At 43.5% G+C, this 24,889-nt stretch overlaps 1 protein-coding gene across 5 annotated transcripts in view; it reads left to right on the forward strand.

The window, feature by feature from the left end:
* The first annotated feature begins 22,186 nt into the window (after window positions 1-22,186).
* The window catches only part of LRP11 (LDL receptor related protein 11), a 46,197-nt gene continuing 43,494 nt past the window's right edge, over window positions 22,187-24,889 (forward strand). For 3 of the 5 annotated variants that reach the window (XM_064509163.1, XM_064509165.1, XM_064509167.1), the window contains exon 1: window positions 22,187-23,032. In XM_064509163.1, the coding sequence (XP_064365233.1) occupies window positions 22,447-23,032 (586 nt within the window). In that variant the 5' untranslated portion in view covers window positions 22,187-22,446. The remainder of the gene's footprint in view (window positions 23,033-24,889) is intronic. The other 2 variants (XM_064509166.1, XM_064509164.1) reach the window with 2 other exon arrangements.

Below are 24,889 nucleotides of genomic sequence, written 5' to 3' on the forward strand. Positions count from 1 at the left end.
TAGAGCAAGCCATAAGACCATCTCCAAGCCAAAGAAAAGTGCGACAGGAACAGCGTGTTCATGGTTCAGCAGTGCTCAGCTCTGTTCTCCGAATCCTGGCCTCATTTATGCCTACAGCACACAGTTTGGCCCTGCTCTTGCGGATGGATGTATCCGGCTTGACTGAATTTCCACAGTGTCAATCTGCTTCTCAATTCCTTTCAGTCAGCCAGAAACACTGGTGATAACTGAGCAGGAATAGACAAAGCTGACAAAAAATGCTCAGAGCCATTTTGCTATGGGGAGTTATTTCAAACTATGTTCCACTAAAAAGGTCTGACAAAAAGTCTACCCTGAGAGTCTACCTCTGGCTGCTGGCTTACACAGCTTCCTAGCAAACCAAAGGGACAAAAAAATATATGTTTAAGTGTGAAATAATTCCAAACATATTTGTATAAGAGATTATATTTAGCCTTATATGAAAGACTCAGACATCTGAATACCTGTGTTTTTATTGACAGAAAAGTCCACTCAGTCTAATACTCAGACTGGACACAGCCAGCAGTGTTTGCTCTACTGTTCTTGGAGGCTCCTGTGGCTACCTGTCAGTGCCTTGTGGATAGCTCCTCAGGCTGGAGCACCCTGCCTGCGCTCAGCATCCTTGAATCTCTGCCACAGCTCACTATGTTTGCCCGCATGATGCACAGGCATCAGGGGTGGCTGCCTATCCCTGCAGCTCTTGCAGTGTGGGACTGCACCTCATGCATTACCATGACTCCCTACACACTCTGACCAAATCTCCCAGGCCAGGAGTCACCAGCACTCACCAGGCTCAAGCTGCAGCAGGGAGGGAAGGCAAAAAGGGTCCTCCTCGGGGAAATGGGAAGACAAGACACAGGTGCAGCCATAATGCTAGCAGGAATCAACCCACATTTTTTTTCCTAGCACAAAACATCTTCCCACTCTTGCCTAAGGAGTGTAAAACAGACAAAGAATAAGCACCCTGGATCATCATTCCTACAGCCACAACGCCCAGAAGCATCTAGATGCTACAAAACAATGTTTCCTGTCCTCAGCTGGAATATGCTCAGATGGTTGTTTGACCTAAAATGAATCTTGCTCCAGCAGACTCTGGTTTGCTGTCTCCCTTGGCAGTGCTTAAAAGCAGGATGCGATAGCATAGTTTTCTGTTTAAGGTGAACTGCCCTTTGGTGGAGTAGGTCCAGCTGTCCCATGTAAGTTCCCTCCAAATGGAGCTGATCCGTAAGGTGACATAGGTAGCAAAATACAATACAAATTGAAATCAGGAAGAGGCATCTTGCTGGCCCCTGTGGAGAGACCCTTGGAAATGTCTGAGAGTGATCAGAAGTCTCATCTGTTGGCTTCTGTATGGCAAAAGTTCAGACCCTAAGGACTAACTGCCAGGAGGAGAAGCAGAAATATTTATTTATCTGTTAACATTTCCCCTGTTAGAGCTGGAGGACAGAGAAATGGAAGAGGGTCTAATATTAGTTTCTCTCTAAACCGGAGTCAGAAAATTGTGCAACCACGGGGAAAAGCTGCTGACACCCACAAGGCAAAGAATAAGCACTGCATGAGTGTAGTGGTCTTCCTCTTCATGGAGAAAGACCCGGGGAGCTCTTGGAGGACCAGTGCAGGATATGTCTGGGCTATTTGACAATACTCTGGATCCAGAGCATACCATACCACATGTGCTCTTTTGGGGGAGATGGACAGCCTTCTCTGCTGGACTTTAGGGGTTTGCTGCACCATGTGTAATAGCAGATTTCCTCAAGAAAAGAAGACTTTCAAGAAGACTTGAGAAAGACTGAGGCAGGAAGAGAGAAATAATACCCCCACAACATTGCAAAAGGGCCTACTGCATCGCAAGTGAAAGGGATTTCTAACATGAAACCTTTTTCTGCAGCAGGGGCTTTTAATCTGTGTACAGCAGTGCTCATCACTACAGAGGCAATATGGCTCAGGAGGAGGCCAGCAGAAATGGCACTTCTGGGCCTTCCCGATGGATGGCACTCAAGCTGCCATGGGGCCCATCCCCCCGCCCCAAGGAAGCAGGGCCCCGGGGGCAGCTGGGGCAGCCCCAGCCCCAGGGGTCTTTGGGCACCACTACAGGGACAGGATCGGGGCCCGTGGCCGGGCCAGGGCAGGGACACAACGGGACTGGAGCTGGCACTGCTGTGGCATCATGGGGCTGTGGCTGATGGCCCCGGACTGGGCTGAGATGGGGCCAGGGTTGGGGGAGGCCAGGGGTGGGCAGGGATAGGCAGGGCTGGGGGGCCCTCAGGGCCTGACATCCAGTTTTCTCTTTCAGACTGTTGTTTTCACATACCCTGCCTTTTTTCTCCTCTGGATATTTCAGTGGTCTTTTGTTGCATCTCCCTGAGGTAATGCTGTTCATCTGCTGATCGTGCTTGACCACTAGTGGCACTGAAGCAGACATCTCTCCAGGACTTACTTATTTTGCTCCCTTATTCCACAGAGCAAATTATCCAACTCCGTCATAGATGACAGCGCAGCAGTAAGAGGTGTGCTGAGTCATGTCTACTTTTGATTAAAGTAATAGAAATTCCCGGTGTTTCCCCCACCTAGATTTCCAGGTTTCTTCTGACTAAATCCCTTGTCACCATTACCTGTCTGAATCAAAAATCTCCATTTCCTGGCTCATAAGTAGTAGTCACTTCTCCACCTCTCAGAGAACACAGCTGCACCGCAGGGACCATTTCTACTTTCATCTTCTCGTCTCCCACCCTGAAATCTCAGCTACAGCCATTTCCGCATCGGCCCTGCTCTGCCATATCCTGGGAGGCTATTTCAAACTCACGCTGTTGCTCCATACTTCAGTTCCAGCAATGTCACTGCTGTTGAGGCTCTCTCTGAGAATATACATTTCGGCAGCTGAGTTTTTATTTAAAACTTTCTATCACACATTGAAAAGACTTTTTGCCAGACACCCACTCATTTGCAAATAACAGGTTAGTCTTACCTGCCTTAGTCATTTTTAACCCTCACTGATTCATATCCAGGCCAGAGAGTTCAATTCTATTGTGTTCTGATGACATTTTGTGTTAAATGTGTAAGTATTTTGATCAACCTGGGGCTGAATGACCTATGACAGATAGAACTAAGGTTCTTCACTGCAAAAAGGCAAACTCTGATAAACAAAGAGAACTAGGAAATAAAATCAGTTGAGCTGAGGATCTCAGAGAACTGAATGTGCATAATACTCCACAGCTTTTCAAGTAAAAGATGAAAACTTGTATAGAACTTCATTTCCAAGAAAAGGAAAAAAGTTGCAGGAAAGGGACATAGACTTTATTGGATGAACAGCCATACCAAAAAGGATATTAGGAATAAGCAGAGATGTCAGGAAACAGAAAGGAATGATCACTAAAGAAAGCTATTTCTTAACATCAGTAGCAGAGTAGAAAAGACAGAACTGTCACCAGGCAAGCTGATTTAGCTCACACAAGATTTGAGCTCTGATGAAATCTCAGTTTCAGCAATATCATGTAACAATGAGTCCTGTGTGATAGTTGTGCATTTAACCTTTATTTTCAAAGTTCAGTATTTTTTGATATCTTTTGTTGCAATTAACCTGACTGTCCCTAACATTAAATCACTGCTTCTCTGAAATTCAGTGGAGCACTGTCTTGTTAATTGTCTCACTCAGTAATTGCTTCCATTGCCCTTTCTTCCCAAGGTGATTGTTTTTTTTTTCTCCTGAGTTTGCAAATCTGCCAATGGCTCACAAAGTTGTCTCCCAACCTCACATTTCAGTGATCCCATCTCTGCAGGCCACAATCCTTCTCACACTTAGCATCAATTCAGATCAACAAGCCCAGTCCCCAAAGCACAGCTAATTATATTCCTTTACTGCCAGATAGCTCCAAGATGTCCCAGTGAATCCCAAATCAAATGTGGAGCAAACCTAGACCTTTGCAGACACGAATATGCTTTGCTACTATAGGTGTCTGTGTGCCCCTTCAGTTTGAGTATGGACACCCCTGGGGCACTCAGGTGCAACCACAGTTTGTCTCAGGCATCCACACATGACATGGCATTTTTTCAACTGTGATAAAAGACCACCAGTTTCTTCCAAAAGTCATATATAGAACTATATGTCATACACACCACATGAACTATCAGCATGTATTTTTTTCTCTCTTAAGCAACTATCCCGGTTTGGTGCTATCTCCATGGTGTCCCACTCAGTTGCTTTCAGATACAGACAGTGATCAAGTTCCTCTGAAAGTCATCAAGCTACCTTTTCAGTGGATTGAAGCTAAAGTGAAGCTAAAGGAGATAAGCTGCAATGGTTAAAAAGGAAACACTCCAATGGAGAAATAAATGGTTAAAAGGCAAGACACAAAGGATTACAGTAAAAGGTCAATTTCTCAGTGGAGGAAGGTCACCAGTGGGGTCCCACAGGAATACATACTGATTGACCTAGTCATAAGCAACCTCGAAAATGAGACAAGATGAGGTAAGTTGGCTGACAATACTAAGTTATTCAAAGTAGTAAATTTAAAGCCCTCTGCTAAGAGCTGCAGAAGGATGTCATAATACAGAATGACTTGGAAATTAAAAAGGTAGCCAAATGCAATATTGATAAATGAAAAGTAATGTACATGAGAGGAGGAAAAAAACAACTTTATATATGCAATGTTAGGCTCCAAAATAGCTATCATCACTGTGGAAAGCAGTCTTGAGGTTATTATAAATAGGCCTATGAAAATGTCAGCTCAGTGCTCAGTAGCATTTAAAAAAGCAAATGGAATACTAGGAAAGAAAGAAAAACCTAAACAGAAAATATCATGATGCCACTGTATAGATTCATAATGTGACTGCATTTGAATAGTGTGTGCTATTTTTTTTCCCCCTCCTCCCAGCTCAGAAAAGTGGACAAAAAAAGATGCTCCAAAGTATGGAACAGTTTGTATGTGACAAAGGATTAGCCAGAGTAAGAGCCTTTGTCTGGGAGACCAGAATACCAGGGAGGAGGTACGATGAAGTCTAAACAACCTCAGGTGGCTAGAAGGAAGCAAATGGTGAATGACTGTTCACTGTCTTGCAATACAGGAACATCAAACGAAATCCATAGTGACATGTTCAAAGAAAGCAAAGGGAGATGTTTCTTCAAACAACCATAGTTCAGCTCTGTAACTCATTGCCACAGGAGACTGAGGGCACTAAATCTTCTGTGGGCTGAAAAGATAGCCAGAGGAGCCTGTGGAGGTGAATCCATTTGAGGGCTACCGGATAGAAAGACACAGAATTTCCCTAAGCTGCGATCTCAGGAGTGTGGCTGAGCGGTCTTCGGCAGTGTCGTTGCATGCTTGCTCCTCTCCTGTGGTTTTTCCCAGTGGCCAGCCACTACTGAGGGGCTGTGCTGGGACTTGGTAGTACAGTTCTGATGGTTTTAGGTTGTCCTGATCCCTTAGGGGATCAGAATCAGATCCAAAGTTTATCTTTTCCTCCTCAGAAGTGAGGGGGGCAAACATAGCTCTCATATATATTTTATGCTGGTATAAAATATAGTTTGGTCTAAGTCAGAAGGGAGGTGTAAGCTTTGTGACTTGGATTAATTTGGCATTCAGTGGGTGTGTGAATGATGGCATACGCACCAATGGAACAGATGGTCTGGGCAGCAGAAAAAATAACGAGATAGCTATAAAAGAAAGCAAGCTCCCTCCAGCCAAATTCTGATCATCACGTCACCAGGATAAACCTAAAACAATTCCATTGAAGGGGCTGAGCTGTTTACCTCTTCTACCTGATGAATATCTTAGGTCTTTGCTGAATTTGGCCCTGTTTCTTGCTGGAATTTCATCTGCTTCCTCCAGGCTGAATTTGGCTCCTTAGGTTGTTAACCCTATCTTGTTGAATCTTTTATGGAGTAGCATTTAAACTGATCTCCAGGCAAGTGAAATCAATCTTACATACACCTTTCTTCAGCCCTATATATCCCCGGCGTGACTGCTGGTGTAAAGAGGTAGCGCGGCCGATGAGTAGCAGCATAGCCACAGCAATACTCGTGCAATTGCAGGCTGCTCCAGGATGCTCAGGATCGTGGGCAAGCGCAAAATCCTAGAAACCTGTTTCACTCCAGCTAAATGATTCCCGAAGTGGTTGAAAGGCAGCTAAAGTATCAATCCTTAAATAAAAGGACAGCTCTGGGCTGTGGTAAAGATGCATCCCTAACAGATATGTCCTCCACCTCTCTTTTTCTTCTTGTTTCCTTTTCTCCTCTGGGTAGTTGTTGCTGCTCTGGCCACCTTGGTGTCAGGGGCATGCTCTACTCATGGGATGCAGTGAGACAGAGCACATAGGTAACAGTATTGTGCAAAGAATATGTCAGATTGATCCCAAAGCAAAAAGCTTTTTGCATGCCCTAAATGGACAGCAAGATAAATAATAACAATAAAAAAGTATTGAGATGATAAATGTAATACTAAAATGGAGAGCTTGGTGACAGATCTTTATCCTAAAATAATATTTTCTACATTATTAGTAGAAAGGAGTTTTCTCTATTTTTGTGTAATCTGATAAACACAATTTCTGTTATCCTAAGCGTGAATGCTTGTCAATACCAACTTTAAATACTCAGAGGCTGATCTGGTTGCAGGAAAAAAAAGAATGACCCATCTGGTTGCACATAAAACATTGAATTCTTGTAAATGTATCCTGTATATCTGTATACTTAAACAAGCCTCAGATATGAGGATGCTATATTGTTTCCAAGTAGAAACAGCATCCAGATCTCTGTGTGGGTGGCTAGGCAGTGGATGGATAATAAAAAACTCTATGATGTATTGTATATATCCCTCAGTTGTTTTCAAATATGGTTCTGAATTATTAATATCTAAAAATGGAATTGTCCAGTTCTCCCCTTGTGCATCATTGTTTACTTCAATTAACCTAAATTCAGCAGGAAATGCAGAATAGTTAATTGTGCAGCATAAGCAGAGAAGACTGTCAACCATTTTGGAAAGACCCTGTTTCAGAGATGGCAACAATCTTAGAGTCAAGTTCTTAATTCTATTTTTTATTGCTATAATCTGCTGCCAAAGTCTGCTGATTTTTGACTCAGCCACTTGATATGCTGTGATGAACTCATTTTTGCAAACCAGAGGGAGAAGAGTGGGGGGTCTCTCACTTCATCCTCCATGTCCAGGGCATCATTTACCAAGCAGATGCAAATATCCATGTGCATCAGGCATCTTAATTTAACTTTGGCTTAACTTTTCCTTTGGGACCCATCAATGGAAGAAGCTGACTCTTCTGCTTGCAATTTCCTTCACAGGTTTTGCAGACTCCCTGCCCCAGCGCCCCTAGTCTCCCTTGCTCAGCACCTGCACCTGAGTGTTTTGCACTTACGAAAAGTCTGTGGTTAAGCATAATTGGGCTATTTCCTCACCTCATGTCTCCAGGAAGTCCATGGCCTCTCCAAAAATCCATGTGGGATTCATAAGAGTAGACAACTCAAGAAATACTTATAAATGGGGCACACCTTGCTGCAGGCCAGCATGCAAATGTACAGCTGCACACAGTGGGGCTGTGCTGGAGGCAATTAGATTCGGTAAAAGCACAGAAGTATCCTGGAAAAGTTGCTAACCACCTCCAACAGGCTCTGCTCTCTCTTGCCCCATGGCAGCCCTTCCAACCCACAAACACCAGTTTTTCTACTTCTATTCTGGGCTATTCAGAGGCTTTAAGTCCATATGATCCATCTTCTTACAGGAAGGACACTGCGCACTCTCCGCTCTCTCCCCCACAGCCACAGCATGTCCCCAGGCAGCCCCTCATGCTGCAGGTGCAGAGACGGCTGCACAGCCCAATACCTCTCTCCACATGCACCCCCAAAACTGCCAGGGTCCCTTGCCACCTGCTCATGGCACAGTGGACCAGTGTCGTGCCTGCCCCTTTGGTGCGTGCAGCCTAACGCCCTACTCTGCATACTCAGGGCCTCTTCCCCTACACTGGAATGGAGCACATGCCTCATGGCAGTGCCTCCAAATCCGACACAGTCACAGATGCCCACTCAAAAAGGGAAACTGAAGTCAACTTCAGTCACCAACATGCCCCGACTGGAATACTAAACAAAGTCCCTATTCTGGAGGTCTAATGAGGCTCATCCTTATGTCAAATGGCTTCACAGCTCAACTGCTCTCTTATCTGAAGAGAGAATATTCTCTGTTCTAGAGAATACAATAAAAGTAATCTACCTCATTGACTTTAGCTCTTCTTTATTCACTACCACAGAGCTTGGTATTAGCAATGGACAGGTGGAACCAGAGAAGACTGCACATTTATTAGTTTGAAAAAAATTACCTATGTCTCCTTTGAAGAGTTAATTGGCTGGCTCTAGGACCTCACAGTCCTGTAACACATCAGAAGTGGAGGAAGGTATATTTTGGCAACACATTCACATGGAGTTTGTGAGTACAGCTTGGCATTTCAGAGAGCTAGCTTCAGGAAAAGGATTTTATAGAAGACCAAATAGTCAGATTAAAAAGGCACAGTCCATGCTTCTTACACACTAGATTGTATATTAACTCCTGTTGAGACTGAGTATCTGAGCTATGGAAAACTTCAGCAAACTAGGAGAGCACTCTGCATACCGTCTCTCTCCAAAACTTCAGAGATGTACAGATGACACCTCTTGATTTTCATTCATGTGTCCAAAGCATGATATATTAAATGACTCACCTAAAAGCACATTTCTAAAACATATTTCCTAACCATAAAGGAAAAAAGTCTATTGATCATTTCTCATTACTCCTACACTCACCTTAGATGTTCTTTCAGTATAATGTAAATTAGGAATCATGTAATTTTACATTTCCACTTGTAGATAATGATAAGTAATCTCAACATTTCAGTGCACACATTCTGGGTCAGATCTTCAGCTTCCTCTCTAGTGAAGTTAGAGCATTATATGTACATATTCATATCACAGAATCATATACACATAATATAATTTCCAGAGGGAGTGGATTGAAAGCAGCATCCAGTCAGGAGTTATATGAAGGTCTCTGAATGTGACTCTAAAGCTAGAGACTGACAGAGAAAAAGATTGGAAATGGGCAGGGAACATTATTAATATTGCAAGATCTGGAGGATGCTAGATGATTTGGAGAGTGTTTTCTAGGACCTGTTCAATCTTTTCATACAAGAAGAAAGGGAGCAGGGAGTACTTGTTAACCTATTAACAAAGCATATTATTGTGGCAAGGAAGTGTGAAGCAACAATAAATGAAACTTGTCTGAGTTATTCTTTCAGAGCCCACTGAGGAAAGAGCAGTCACAGAGGTAATACAGAGTACAGTAGTGGTGGTTTACAGCAGTATATTACAATTACAGATCATGCAACTACTGTTTAAAATGAAAGGCTTTAAAGTCTACCCTTAAAAATGCTGCACCAGGTGCTGTATGACTGCTTTAAAATAGGTAAGTTGCCTAGTAAGTTGCCCATGAATAGCTTGGATGCTTTCCGCTCATTTATAATACATAGTTCTGGCCTCATACAGGTTAATCACAACTTCTCAGGGCAGATAGAAAACACTTCTTTCACAATATTACAGTAATCTGTTCTCCCTACCATCAAGCTTATCCCTCAAATGCAAACCTGCTTTATTTTTTTTAGCAACTCGATTAACCCATATTGAAGTCAAAAGTCAGATGAGCAAGAGAGATAGCTTACGACTTTCTGACCGTTGGCAGCATCCCAGCTGATAACGGATATCAAGGATCTAGACGTTTTAACATCCATTTCACTTTTATTTGTTGTTCTTTAAAAGCAGTGGGGAGGAATCGCATAGTTTCTCATGTGTTTGTACAAGGCATGAAGGCTGTGGTACAGAACCCTGTTCCTAAGATAAAGTGGCACTTCCTGCTGTAAGGATAAGCCCACCTGTGGCTTCATCCTTTCAGGACAGAGCCTGAGGCTAAAGAATGAACTATTACAGCCAGCGAGAACCACCTCCATCCACCGCCGTATTACCATCCTCCACCCTTCAGAAAAGACACTATTCTTGAGCCTTGCCTTTTCTGAAAAAAAATGTGCATTGTATATGTCTGTGTGTGTGTGTGTGTGTGTGTGTGTGTGTGTGTGTGTGTGTGTGTGTATAAAAATATAAACAAAACCAAAATCCTATTAAAACAAAGCATTACTCCAAACACATACTTTCCTCCAAGATGGTGATGAGTATGACTGGTTTGTGGCAAGTATCAGCTCCATCATTGCTTACAGGCTATGCTCAGATATTACTGTGAAGAAAGTAAAATGAAAAGCCACATAAAGCACAATGGAGCACTCTCCTTGCACCAGAAGTATGGGCTTTGGAGAACAGCACAGCCCAGCAAGGAGGACGAGGCTGGCAGAAATCTGAACTAGACACCCAGGCTGCCTGCAGGCTTGAGGTAACCATGCCCTGGTGTAGCAACTATGAGGTGCTTCACGCTGTCCCAAATCTGTATATGTTTTTGCAGTACCTGAACTGAGGAGGAAGCAAGTGGACCACAAGATTTTACCTGCCAATACAGAATCTTCCTTCATCCTTGAGGTAGAGAAGAACAGTTTCTTTCCAAGTCTCAGCTTCTGCACTTGCTCCTCTCCCAGCGAGAACCTGATCACCCCATAAAATGTCATGTCCCACTGCTGGAGACAGACTCAGCAGCTTTCAAACTCAGATCTGCTTTGATTCATGCCAATACAACTGCACTGTGCAGGCAATTGCGACTTCGCCCCAGCTCTGGGAGTGATTTGACTGCTGTGAGGACAGGGTGACGCTGTGTGTTGGCAGTGGCCACCTTGGGGGCAAAGTGGAATTTTCCATGTAGGAGTTTGGTGATGGGGCTGTGGGACGAATTTGCTGCTGGTGACCTGGTTTTGTAGGAGTGATTTTTTTCTGTGCAGCCACCTTTGAGGGGCAGTATGGAAGCAGGGAATTAGCTCAGTGTGAATGAGTGAACACGAGGGACTTCTGTAGGGGACCATTAGGTGCAGCCTCGCGGCAGAGCTGGTGTTGCCTGTATGGTGCAAATAGGTTGGTGTGGAAAAGTGAATAGGGGAAGGAGGGGGGGCAGTCTGAAAGGGACTTGGAAACGCAAGACCTGTCTGGCTGCTTCAGCCCCTTTTCTTCAGTTTGACTAGACTGAGGATGGCCGGGCTTAACTGCATACCTAGCTGGACCACAGCAGCCTGAACCACAACCAAGTGAGGAGAAAGGAGAAGGAACACTTGCAGAAAACCCTGGTCTTGAGCTGTAACAACTGCTAAACAGATCGTGACATCCCTTCTCACCAGAGTGGACTGGGATGAAAGTGCCACATTGTTATCCCCCAAATGAATCAAGAGGTTTGTTTCAAAAGAAGGCATTGCAAATTATCAAATCAAATGACCAAATTCTTATCCTGTTATTCTAACGCAAATAAAGTTCAGAAAGACACAGAAACTTGTGTTAGCTAAAGAAGTAGTGTAATGCCCCTAGAGTCTTGGTGGGGAAACGAGCAAAACCTGCCTTTTCATGACCTTGGTGAGTATGTTAACGTAATCCCTCACCTACCACTGTACTGTATATAATAAAGGTATTAAGTTCAGAAAGTCTCTCTCCTTTCTTTGCATAACCAAAAGAAATCAAAGAAGGATTTTAAATTTTAGAATTAAACTCAGATCACATTTACTGAGGAGAAAGGCACGGGCTTCAAAGTAGAGGCACACAAGCTTGGTGTCCTGTTTGGGAGAGGTAGGTGGTCCTGCCTGGCAGATGGGAAGGAGGAGGCAGAGGAATGGGGGCGCGAAGGCTGCATCCTGTTTGGGAGAGGTGAGGTGGGCAGGAGTGATGTGCTTTTGCCTGGGAGAGGGAAGGACAGAAAATGCAGAAGGGTTGTGTCCTGTTTGAGAGAGAGAGCGTGTGCAATTGAGGAGGGGGAACAGACCCTAAGGTTTGTGCAGTATGTGGGCTGGGGTGGGGGGAGAGGAAAGAATGCAAATTTATTTCTAGTATAAATCAAACCTACAGCTTGAAGTGGAGGCCCAATCTCTTCTAGCTGGCCAGGCTCTGCTTACACAATGCCCTGATCTGGAACCAGGATATGCTGGAAGAGTAAATGCAACACCTGTACTGAGGATTTACTTCAAGATGTGAAAGGTACCCAGGAGTTCACTTAGAGAAAAAAATCACATGGATACACCATTGAATACAGAAGTTGTTTAAGCAGATGTTTCCTTTATGCTTGCTAATAAAGGCAAAAGCCTGCAATAGGAAAAAAAAAAAGAGCAGATAAACAAACAAAAAAATATGCCATTTCTTGAATTCTAAAGCTGAAGGGTTGTGCAGGAGTGTTCCTGCTGCCTTTGGATTTGCAATGACAACCTGGATTAATGTGTCCGTATGAATGTTAAAAGGCTGTGAGCTTGCTGGGGCACTGGAGGGTGAGAATTTGGCAATCTGTTGCAAGTATCTGGTGGCTTTATTACAGGAAAACTTTACACTGGGTACGTCATGCAGGCTATTGATAAGCTGTTTAAAACAATACACAGATTAATAAGTAATTGAAATTAGCCTAATGGAATAGGATACATTTCTAGTAATCAAATAATAAATGATGCAGAACATTAAGAATAGGTGTTTAACTAAGTGGTAGCTTAACCAAATGTGATGCCAGCCTATGAATAGTTGTGTTATTTTTACTGAACAGGCTACGGATGCTTATGCAATACTTAAATGTATAATACGTCTGCCATTCCTTTCTATATCAGACTGCTGGAGAGACAAAGGGCAAATATCTACAATCTCACAATGGAAAGGTTCAAACATCATGGAATAAAATATGAGATTTTAAAAAGCCTTTACCGTGAGATGATATTCCTTTCCAGGACATATCAAATAGCAACTAATACCAGTGAAATGATTCTCAGACTTGGAATTTTGGCAACAGCTCATGAAAAGTGAGTAAGCAAAGCTGAAATGCCTTGTTAATATCACAGTTGAAAAAACTACTGTAAAGTCCTTCCCTCTTTGTTGTTCCCATAGTGCAGCCAGGGCATATGTATGCTGTAAGTAAACCATGAGATGGGTGTTGGCACAGTTCTTGAAAAAATACAAAAATAATTTTTTTTTTAGCAGAATACCCACCCAAAGAAACTGTATTTCCACTAAGAATCATTTGCTGCTGAAGCTGAGAGGACTATCTTAATATATTTTGCCTATTTTCTTCTTGAAAATATGGGCTGAGTAACAGTTGTATGAATACAATGTGATTATAATATAGTTAAAATACTAACTTGTATCTGTCACGACAGCTTTAAGTCACATGATTCTCCTACCCTGTTTCCTGGAAACAGAGAGGGGAAAAACATTCTCTCCTCCTCTGGATCAAAAAGTCACCATCAGAAATGAAAAAGCTAATGAATGAGAGGATGGATATTTTTAATAACATTAAACAAAGCCGAACAGTTTTACTGACAGCTACTCAAAGGTACCCGAAAACCATATACAAAATAATATCACTTTAGTCTACCTCTCAGCTGAACGGTCAATCCCACACACTATCCAAAACTTTCCTTGGTATCTGGTAGGAAGGTTACACAGGACCAGAGAAACTTCTTCTGACTCCAAGTTGGAGGTACCTAACAATAAGATCTGTGAGGTTGATTTAATAAAGCAATACATTTAGATACTTTTCCCAAGCATATCCAAATGTTTTGGCCCTCAAAGAGGACACTGGATTTTTACTGAGTGAATGGGGATTCAAAAAATGTATGTATTCAAGTATTAAGAACTTGAATACAGGCAGATTGTATACCAGCAGACAGCAATGGGTTGAAGTCTGGCCACCTGCAGATCCAGCAAGATCTCTGCTACAAGAGCTAATCAGATTAGAAAAACAAATAAATTCAGTAGTTACATCAAAATAAAGTATTGGACTGTATGTATGTATGTTTTACAAACAAGCAATAACAATAATAATGTTCAACAATCAAGCAGCTCTATAATTATCCTATAGTGACACCTCATAACTCTTCCAGATGTGAATATGACTTCCAGCCAGCAATACGAGCTGTCAGCCAGGCACATCTCACTCAGCCCGCTAACTTATTACGTTGGTGCTATGTTCGCAGGATTAGTCCTTCAGCTTTTCTGTAGCTTTTGCAGATACAAAAACATGGGCAGTCTTTTACCTCCAAAAGCATCAAGAATGTATATACTACACTCTCTCCTGACCATGTGATGAAAGCCATTTAAAATGGGGCTTCATGACATTCAGACTACACACTCACTGTGAATTGAGTTACTTCTAATCACAGTTTCCAAATTTCACATAGAAATAACTTCTGTGCAATATTAGCCACAAGAAAACTGCCTGAGAGTAAAAAGGATATTGCTGTTTATAAACTGCATTCATTCACAATCACTTACACCGATTGGAGGACAATTTGGTGACGTAAGAATGTAATACCTTGATCAAAAATATATAAAAGCTCAGGATTGTTCAAGTCCAAGTATTTTATTTTGCTGTCTCTAATAGAAACACAGTAAGGAACAAACTGGTTTGGTCAAAATGTTGGGATCCTCGACTCTTTTCAGATCTGAGCTTCAGGAGAGTTTCTTCTGAGGTTCAGCAATAAGTGTCTTCTTACTGCTGGTTTTCAGATGAGCCAGGAGAAGAAGTGCAGAAACACTAGTAGAATGGTCATTATTTCAATATTTCCAGGCCACATTTCAAGTAAGAAAGCAGAAATTCTAGTTTAAAAAGTCTTTTTCAAGCATACCACCAGCCCAGTTCTGGAAATTCACAATATGCAGACAGTTGAGACATATATTCGAGCATCTGGATGTTTCATAATGATAACACAATCCAAAGCGCTGGGAAAATGTGAAAACTTACACTTCCTGAAACAAAATCTATGTCATATTTAGGAGTTTTTTTGTTAGTGAGAGCAGTGCATCTTCATTACACAGTTATCCAGGTAATCTGTATCTGAGCTTAACCAAGGTCCAGATAGTCCCTCAGAAATGTCCTAGTCACATCTCTACAGCTTATATCTTACATACTGGGACGGTACATGAATTACTGGTGACTGGGACACAACAGCTTCTTTTTTATGCTGACACAGTCTGGGGTATTTTCCATGCCCAGTTTGTCAGCTGTGAGATAACGTATGGGAAGAACATTAGGAACTGGATGATTATCTGAATTCAAGTCATTTTGCCTCAAATTCTACTGCCAAATGTGTGAGTTGCAGCCCAGTATAAACCCATGTAAATTAATTAACCCTCCATGTAAGTGAACCTCTCCTCCTCTGAAGCCCACAAAGACTTTTTTAACAAGGATAGAAGTAAAATGCCTGGGATAAAACTCAGATAAGAGCTCCCATTAACAGGCAAGTCACAACACACCTAAAATCCATTTGTCTGTGTGACTTTCAATGCAATAGTGACAGCAGTTAATATGAAACCGTCCAGAAATACAAGGACTTGTACCAACAAAGCAAAAAAAGTCAGCAAGAATATTTAAATGTATCATTGAATTATTCAATGCAATGACCTCAAAGTATGTTGTTAACATGGATTAATTTCTCTCTCATAGCCCTCCTTTCGTAGATATCTGTCAGGATTTTCAATTCCTAAATAAGAGATGTAGATCATGATTGCGACCTAAAGCCTACTGAAGTCGATAGAAGTTTTTCCTTGGGAGGGCAAGCTATTTGCTTTGCCCTGCAACAGAGAGAGGATCTACTGACACTTGTTTCTGCACCTTCAGATTAAAAAAAAAATGTGCTTCCAGCTATCACAAATTCACTTTTTATGCCTGTAACAAAAAATACATTAGGCGCTACTTTATTGACAAAATAGTGGCTAAGCAAATAGAAGTATGTAGCAAGGCCACAAGCTATCACTTATTATTAATAATTAATTACTTGAAGACCAAGAACAGTCTTTGGCTATTTTCAACTGTCAAGGTTCAGAACTAAAACATTTTTTTGCATGAATCTGATTTTCTTCTCATCTAATCCTGGCTACATTCACCTAAGGTAGTAGAAAAATACGACAGCAGGAACCTCAAGCTATTTCAGGTTGCATTTTTAACATGCTAGCTGATTTATTAAATCCTAGCCAATGAATCCTCAGCAGTTAACAACAAAGGTTTATCCATGAACTTGCTTTAGAAAAATCATTTGGAGAGCTATCAGCTGTAACACAATGGATTAAAACTGTAAATAGTGGTTGCTACAGTCATTTCTCTTGCTTATCATTCACAGGAAAAAGATGATAACAGAAGTGTCTGGAAGGAAAACTGAAGTAGATCTGAGTTTAAAATGAGTTTTGTATTTTGTAATGGAGGTTAAAAGGAAGCCTTAAAAAGCAGCAGTGGAGGATGCTGGCATATTCCATCGCAGATCAAGCTATCCAGCGAGCTCATTACTTCTACTGTTGCTGGTAAGTAAAACGTTATCGTTACTGTATTTCTGGTTTTCTGCAGCATCAGCAAAGGTTCTACTGTCTGTATGAACGTCCCTGAAGCCCTGGATTGTCTGAAGATTTTGGAAATTGCCAGAAAGAAATAAGAAGTGCCATGAAATTCAAAATTGCTCATTTAAAGCAGCGTATTAAATTCAGAAAATGTGTAAATGAAACATCCCATATAAAACTGCTCACAGAGAACTAATCAGCTTCTTTTTGCCCTTTGAATGAAAAATCATGAGTGGTTGCTAACAGAAAGAGGAGTGTTGGTGGCCATGTCCAGTTTATTTGCTAATTCAGCAACATCTGCAAAACATGGTACTATTTTGTAAACTGTTAGAAAATCTTGACATAACTGATCAATGTCAAGGCTGCCCCAGCTTCCATTGACTCACTATTCATGAGCTTATTACCCAATTGATTTCTATCAGCCCACCATACTGCACAACAGCACATAGCTGAAATAGCAATGAGCCAATTTTTCAGCTAGATATTTTCCGTCTGGGAAGCAATTCTCTGTAGTTTTATGCATAATATCAAAGCTTCATATATTTTGAAAAAATCCAGATATAAATGATTTAGGCTGTCAGTTTTGCACTTCCATCCAGCAAATGAAAAACTTTTCTGTGATTTGAATATAGAGAAGAAAATTTTTTTTCACTGGATAGTGGACACAGATGATACAAATCTTTGCTTAGCTAAAAGTTTGAAGCACAGGTTGTCGTGCTCCAGTACAAATACGGGCAGAGTGTTGTCTGCAAAGATTAAAATATGCTGCCTGTAAAAAATGCATGGTACTGGGCCGTCTTTATTTTCTCAACCATTCCCATATTAATGGTGCTGTTTAGGAGTACAATGACTTTCTGTACACCCAGCTTGAGCTGGACTAAGCATGTCAAATTAGGTTTTTACTGTTTGTTTTAATAGAGGTAATATATCTCCACAGAACTGGCTGAAATTCCAGTTATAAACCTACTGCTCTCATGTCTCCTTCCCCTGAAAAGTATTTCTAGGAATCCCTCTGCTTATTTTAAGCATAATCTCTTTAAAAAAAATAAAATGACTATTGTCCTTCACCTCCCGGACTGCAATTTTACATCCTTCTTGCTGGTACAATTGCACTGACCAGAAGGTTGCTGAAGGAATATTTGGTGTATTCCATGTTGGAAAGAAATGCTGCATTTTTCCAAGGTCCAACCTAGAATCATAGTGAAAGGGTGATACTATTCTATCAGCAATATCAGGATTCATTTGCTGAGCTTTACACTACTCCTGTTTTTCCCTTGCTCACCTCTATGCTTGATTTCGATGAATCAATCAGTTCACTCTAATAGCACTTATGCCTGAGCAGTGATGAGAACAATCATTATGTGACCTCTCCTCTCACAGTGAATTTCACCTTAAAACAGGTAATAAATACGGTTAATAACTTCACTTTACAAAAGTGTTTCCCTCCTCTCATCCCTACCCATCACCTTTTTTTACAGGGAGGGTTTTCTTAAGATTTATCTCTGTACCAAAGCCTTAGTGCCTTTTCCATCATAGTATCTGTTCTCATACCACGTGGTGTCTGGCTAATGCTGTGCAGTCAATTATGCAGTATCTGGGCAGAGAAGCAATCACAGCACATACCAGTGTTATGTTACAGTAATCACATGATGTGTATTTCTTAGCATCATCCTTACCACCGCTGCTGCTGGGGAAGGGTCTTTAAAAAACGATCTCAAGCCTTTTTTCCATGTCTATCTCCTTCCCTATTTTAGTAAGATACTTGCTCTGTGTTAGACACAATTATAATATAGTCAAGCATACAGAAAGGAGAGTTTTTTGTTAGTAATATTCCACTTTAACAACTAGCAGAGCTCATACTTTTTATACACTGATATTAATATAGCAGAAAAGAGAAAGCAAAATTATACACACACACATTGCCAAGATTGAGCTTGGCTGTTTTTCTGTTCTTAAAGTGGGTAAGCAAAACTGTTTCCATACACTACAATGGATTAAATCATCTTAACTGTAACTGTACTCGCCTTTTTTAACTTGCAGCACTGTAGGATGTATACATAATCAATATGATATGAAACATTTTCATTATTACATTTTTCATTTATGAACTTGAATAATGATTCCTCCTGCTGTTTTCATAACACCAGTACTATAACATTACACAACTTTGCTTGGGAGGAATGAGAAATACTACAAAATGACGAAACACAAAAGCTGAATTATATACCTGTAATTCCTCTGCTCCCACTGCTAACATTTACCATCCTACCCGCTCTAATTTCTGCTGAATGCCGTGGCTTTCACTCTCACAGTCTGAAACCTGAATCGCCCAGCTACAAAGAAAAGGTTATCTCTTCAATTCATTCGGGGGCAAACTGTTCAAACTCAGCTGTCAATCAATGGTTCATTCCAGCATCCAAGAAAATTTGTATTTATCATGGGCGTTTAAATGACAGATTCTTATAGAGAAGCTGGAATACAGAAAGTGTGTTTAATGACAGCATCCTGCCGACAACACATTTTCCACAGATAAGACTGCGTTATGTGTTAGCTGTTTACAGAGCGTCCAGAAGACACCAAATGTAAAGGAAGACATATTTCTTATTTGAATACATATTCCAACAAAAATGAAAACACTAGTCCATAGAAACGCAATTCAAATGAGGAAGCCTGGGTGGCCCTTTGCCTTTTCTTTCTGCTGCCTTTCCACCCACTCCATTTCCTTCCATCCTATTTATCCCATTATCTTCCTGTCCTGACTTTTTTTCCCTTCCTACTTCTTTACTTTGGAAAAAGTGTATCAAAAGAAAAAGAAAAACAGATGCACTCACATTTTACTCCCAATTTTGATCGTCTTATGGATTTTGAATATGATCAGGGATTAAAACTAATCAACAGATGGTTGGAAACATGAATATTCATGAACTCTGAAATACTGTATTACTCTGTCAGATATTGTTTAGATATAAGGAATATATGTGCTGTCTAATCATCACATTTTGGAAGAGAAAGCTAGCATTCTCTTTAACTATCCCACATTCCTATGAAGTGCATGTTTGGACAATAAACAGTGATATATGCATGCATCCTTAGAAAAGGTAAAATGAACTAGAAACCTGCCATATATCTTCATGAATCTCTAACGCCCTCTGTTTGAAAATCAAACTGTTCCAAAGTTTCACTTCATGGCAGGCAGGAATAAAATATCTTACATATTATTGAAAAAAACTAAAAATTAATTTAGATTTGCAACTCTACGGCCTAAAGAAAATCCAAGAAATCCACAACAATGAACCAGTAAAGAAACAAGCAATTAAACATAAGTATTTATTTACATTCAGACGTACATTAACAAGAAGCAATCTATTTTATATAAGTAATAAGCTGCTGCCACCTTCTGAATAAAACTCAGAATAACTATGAATGTGCTCTTTCTCACAAGGCAAAAATAACGTGAGATGTGCTTTCTAATTCAAGAAAATTAGGCAACAAAGCAAGTTCTACTTTAGCATAAATAGGAAAAAATCTGCTGCACTTACACATTCTTGTTGAAAAGGTGACTCTGAGGACAGCCTCAAAACTTCTAAGTACCGAATTAGGCATGTCATCCTTATCCCTACTGGGAAAAAGTTTCAGCATCAAGCAGGCATAAGTGTTGCTGAAGCAAACCAACAGTACAATTAACTTTCTCCAGCTATACACTTCTTTAACTCTAAAATGTCCATCTGCTTGAATAATAGTCCACCCTCTCCTGGGGGATACCTTCCTCACTATGAAGTGACAGAAAGTCAACATTTCTCTGAGGGGTTTCTGGGAGAAGGGCCAGCAGGTGGGAGCTCTGCCCCCCGGCAGAAGCCATCCTACCTCTCCCGGACGTGCTGTCACCGCTGCAGGCAAGCCGGGGCCACCTCACCGGTAAAACTGAATACGCTGGGGGTGGTGGCACCAGGGAGCCTCTAAAGCCCTGTAAATGGGCCCCTGCTAATGGGCCGAGCACTAGGAGCTGCTGCTCTAACAGAGGAGCCCCAAAACTTTGGTGACTGTGAACAAGTGATGAGCAATAGGCAACATGGTACGCTTGCTCACCCTGCCGGCTCCAACCAGCGTAATGGCGGTATTTATATTTTCTGGTAGCACAAGCAGTAGCAGAGGGTGCAACAACAGCAGAGCAGTAACAAGCCAGTGTCACAGCTGGCAAACCAGTGCTTCACAGTCTCTGCCCAAGAGTAACTCTATCATGAGCAGATCAGTCGCCTTTCCAAAACTTTACCTTAACAATAAAAGCCCTAACATTTTAGCTTGATTTTCGAAGGAAATGAAGATTATATCATCTTACTGTCTATCTGCCACATTCTTCTTCCCCTGTAATGTTTGAGTACATTGACCATTTTCAACTAAATCTGACAGGAAAATTAAAGTCTCAAAAATCTAACTCTAGAAATTCAGAGAACCCACACAGTACATAGCCAGAGGAAAGCAGTCTTCAAAAGCTGCACTGCCGGCTGACCAACCTGCTGCAAAGGGTGAACTACAGTCCTGTGATTTGGGGAGGAGGAGGAGAAATTGCAATAAAAACCTAAGCTGCATGCAAATTGCCTGGGCAACATCTAAGGCCCATGATGGCAGGATATTGAAGTAGATTTGCTTCTGGGTCAATTCTGCATAATGCTAAAGACTTGGCCTACAAGAACCCAAAAATATGAGGGAATAAAAAGATGCCTTAAAGCCACTCCTACTACACCTTTCCCCCCACCCCACCCCCCCACTTTGGTCCTGTTTCAAATACCCTGCCATAATGATCATTTTTAGATGCATCTGTTAAGATAAAACCTCTCCAGTAATTCCAGTAATATATAATAGGAGTCTGTGTTTAAAGATGCTTGCGAGAATAAAACAAGCACAGAGGTATCACTTAACCTTGACCTCTTACTACCAAAGAAAAAATACACACACGACCTCCCTGTATGCAGTGCAAAGCCCACCACCATCTCTACACATGTACGGGCGTGTTCATATTTCTTAATGCCAGTAGATCTGAATGTGCCACTTCATTGCTTCAAGGCTCCATCCATCTAACGAAAAAGCAGTTCGGCAGCTGTTTGGGGGGCTGTGGATTTTCAGGGAGGTTCACTTGTGTCACACAACCAGCAAGGCCATCATTTGATGATAAAATTAAAGCAAAAATCACAACAGTTTTAAAACTGATGATTTCTAATATGAAACATTCCTCTAAAATACATTTAGCCTTCACTCCGAGAGCTTCCGCGACCAGTTCTTAACCAGCATGCTTGCGATTTGTTGCTAAAACAGAAAATGTGATGATTTTGCTTGTTGCATTTTCGCACATTGGATTTTTTTTTTGTTACTTCTGAGCAGAAAGGCTAGTTCTAGGAGGGAGACCTCCACAACTTATTTTTTGTTTCCCTCATCTTCACACCACCTCCAAGGGCTTCAGATACCACCTGCCCGTGAGGATTTTTTGGTGTCAACTCATTGCATGGGCTCCCTTCCAAAACATTGTACCCGGGTTTTGTGCAAGGCGTACAAAGGTTCCCCCGAGGCGTCTGCCAGCGAGAATATTTTTTAAACCTGCTTTTAGAGGGGAAAAAAAGAAAAAAAAAAAGCTTCTTTAAAACCTGAGGAAAGGCTGGGCTGAAGGCAGACCGCGGCCGGGCGGGGCGGAACCTCCTGGCGGGGCGGGGCGGAGCCTCTCGGTGGGGCGGGGCCTCCCGGCGGGGGTCTCTCGGAGGGGCCGGGGCGGCGCCGGGGCCATGCCGGGCGGCACCGCCCGCCGGAGCTGTTCGGGGCGGCGGTGCTGAGCCCCGCCGCGCCGCGGCGCCGCGCTGGGCACGGGCGGGGCCGGCGCCTCCCCGCGCCGCGCTCGCGGGTGCCGGCGGGGGGAGCCGGGGCCGCCGCCGTCTCCCGCCGCCGCCGCTCCCGCCTGCGCACCGCCGCCGCCGCCTGGGGCCATGGCGGCGCTGGTGCTGATGGTGCTGGCGGCACTGGGCGGGCGGGCCGTGCTGCCGGGCGGGCAGTGCGCGGCGCCGCTGGCCGACCTGCGCTCGCAGATCTCGGGCGTGGAGTCGCTGCTGGAGGAGTTCCGCCGGCAGCTGCAGCAGGAGGAGCCGGGCCCCGCGGCGGCGGCGGCGGCGGCGGCGGGCGGCGGGGAGCAGTGCGGCGGCGGCGGCGGCTTCTCCGCCAGGCCCGACTCCATCATCCGCACCAAGGACTCCATCGCGGCCGGCGCCACCTTCCTGCGGGCGCCGGCGGCCGTGGCGGGCTGGCGGCAGTGCCTGGACGCCTGCTGCGCCGAGCCGCGCTGCACGCTGGCCGTGGTGCAAGGGCCCGGGCGGCCGCGGGAGGCGGCGGAGCTGAGCTGCTACCTCTTCAACTGTACGCACCGCGGCCGCGCCGTCTGCCGCTTCGCCCCGCACCGCGGCTACAGCACCTACAGCCGCCGGACCGCCGCCCTCGCCCCGCCGCCGCCGCCCGCCGCCGCCCCCCGCGGGGGGCCGCCGCCGCCGAGGGGCGTCGGCTCGCCCGCCGCGCCGCCGGGTAAGCGCCGCCGCGGGGCCAGGGGCCAGGGGCGGCGGCGGCCACCCACCCGCCCACCCGGGAGGGCCCGTTGCGCGGCGGGTAACGGCTCCGCGGCGGCGCCGAGGGAAATGGCGGCGCGGGAGGGCGGCACGCGCCGCGGCGGGGCGCGGGACGCCCGGCGGGGCGGCGCCATTTGCTGGCGGCGCGCGGCGGCTCCTGCGGGCCGGGAGGCTTCTGCGGGCGGTGCCTTACCGCGGCGATCGCGGGCCTGGTGCTCGGTGAAGGGTGTTGAGGGGAGCCCGGTGCCCGCGTGGTCTCCGTGATGACCGGGGACTGATGCCTCGATCATGAGGAGTCGCCGGCGGGAGGAAATGTTGTTGAACGCAGGGCGGTTTTGCGGTTTAGACGGTCGCCGGCGTTACTCGGGTGGGGAGTCCCGTCTGAGTCAGTCGAGGAATTCGTATTTATGAGGGGTTTTTTCTTGGGGGGGGGGGGGGGGGCGTAGTCACTCGCATTTTTGCCTCTGCAGAAAGCTTGGTGCTCAGTATACCAGATGGCAGTTAGTTGGGAGCCAGCAGGTGGGAGAAACGTGTTCATGAGCCTGGCACTCCCCGGTGAGGGTCAAGTAGACCCTCGCTGTGTAGATTCCCTAGCGGAATTGCCCTTTCTTAGTGTCTTGAAAATGTAAACTGCTGGGGCCACTCATGGCAGAGTCTAGTGGAGTCGCTTGAGAAGGATTTACACAGTGGCTGAACAAGCTGATACTCTTCTTCTTGGGTGCAGCAGTTGTCCAAAGTTGTCACCTAAGCAGGCCTCTTACGTACTTAATTTGGAATTTTTCCTGCTTAAGAACTTCAGATTTGGACCAAAGAAGAGAAAGATATTTCACAGATAGTCAAGAAGTGGCATAGATGGTGCATAGATAGCCTCTATAGTCTAGACCACGTCAAAAGAAGCAATTTGGTCACCCTTCAAGCATATTTAAGCACAAAATAGTCCAGAGCAAAGAGTGTAGATGAAAACATATCTGTCTTTACGAATTTAGACTCTTTGTATTTCCTACCATCTGATCCAAAGAACTTCCAGTCACTCCCCCACGTCTCACAAATACAATCTGTTACTCTAAAACAGTTGAACTTAGCTCATTTCATCTTAATTTCATTACCTTCTGTTGACAGTACTTTTAAAATGTCCTCTTCCTCATCATCTTTCGTGATTCATATACCTACCCAAGTAAGTTAGTCACTGCACACAACATGAAGAATACCAAGTCATAGTGTGAATGAAAACACTGTATCCGGATTGCATCTGCTATTACTTGCTGCCTTGTCAGGGGAGACTTTGAGCTTGATTCCCCATCCAGTCCCAACAGTTTTATGAGAATGTCCATGGAATTATACTGGAGAAAAGAGAAAACAAGGGCAGAATTTTTAGAGGAGTTAGGTGCCTAAATATTTTGCAGAGTGCATGGGTAGATAAGTAGAAGCTACGGGGAGAAGCTTGTGGAGAATGAAGATAAGGCAAGCTTAAGATGGCAGAAAAACCCAAGATACATTTTTGACATTCACAACAGGGGGAGTGTTAGATACGCAGTATTATTTATATAGGAAATTTTGGTAAGTGTGTATTATAACCATGTATGAAATTGCAAGATAGAAGGCTTAAGACTAGATTTTAAACCAAAGTCGTAGAGAATTAGGCTTGTTTAAAAGATGTTGAAAATATCTTCAAACATTCTTCTTCATTTTGAACTGCCTTAATTTCATTAAAATCCAGTCCTAATGTAGAATGCAGTTATGGTATGATATAAATAATATTATCAATCAAGTGATACTCTAGGTATTGGAAATTTTGAATTCCAAAGCCCTGTCTTTT

The sequence above is a fragment of the Dromaius novaehollandiae genome, chromosome 3 (genome assembly GCF_036370855.1).
Source record: "Dromaius novaehollandiae isolate bDroNov1 chromosome 3, bDroNov1.hap1, whole genome shotgun sequence".
NCBI classification, from domain to species: domain Eukaryota; kingdom Metazoa; phylum Chordata; class Aves; order Casuariiformes; family Dromaiidae; genus Dromaius; species Dromaius novaehollandiae.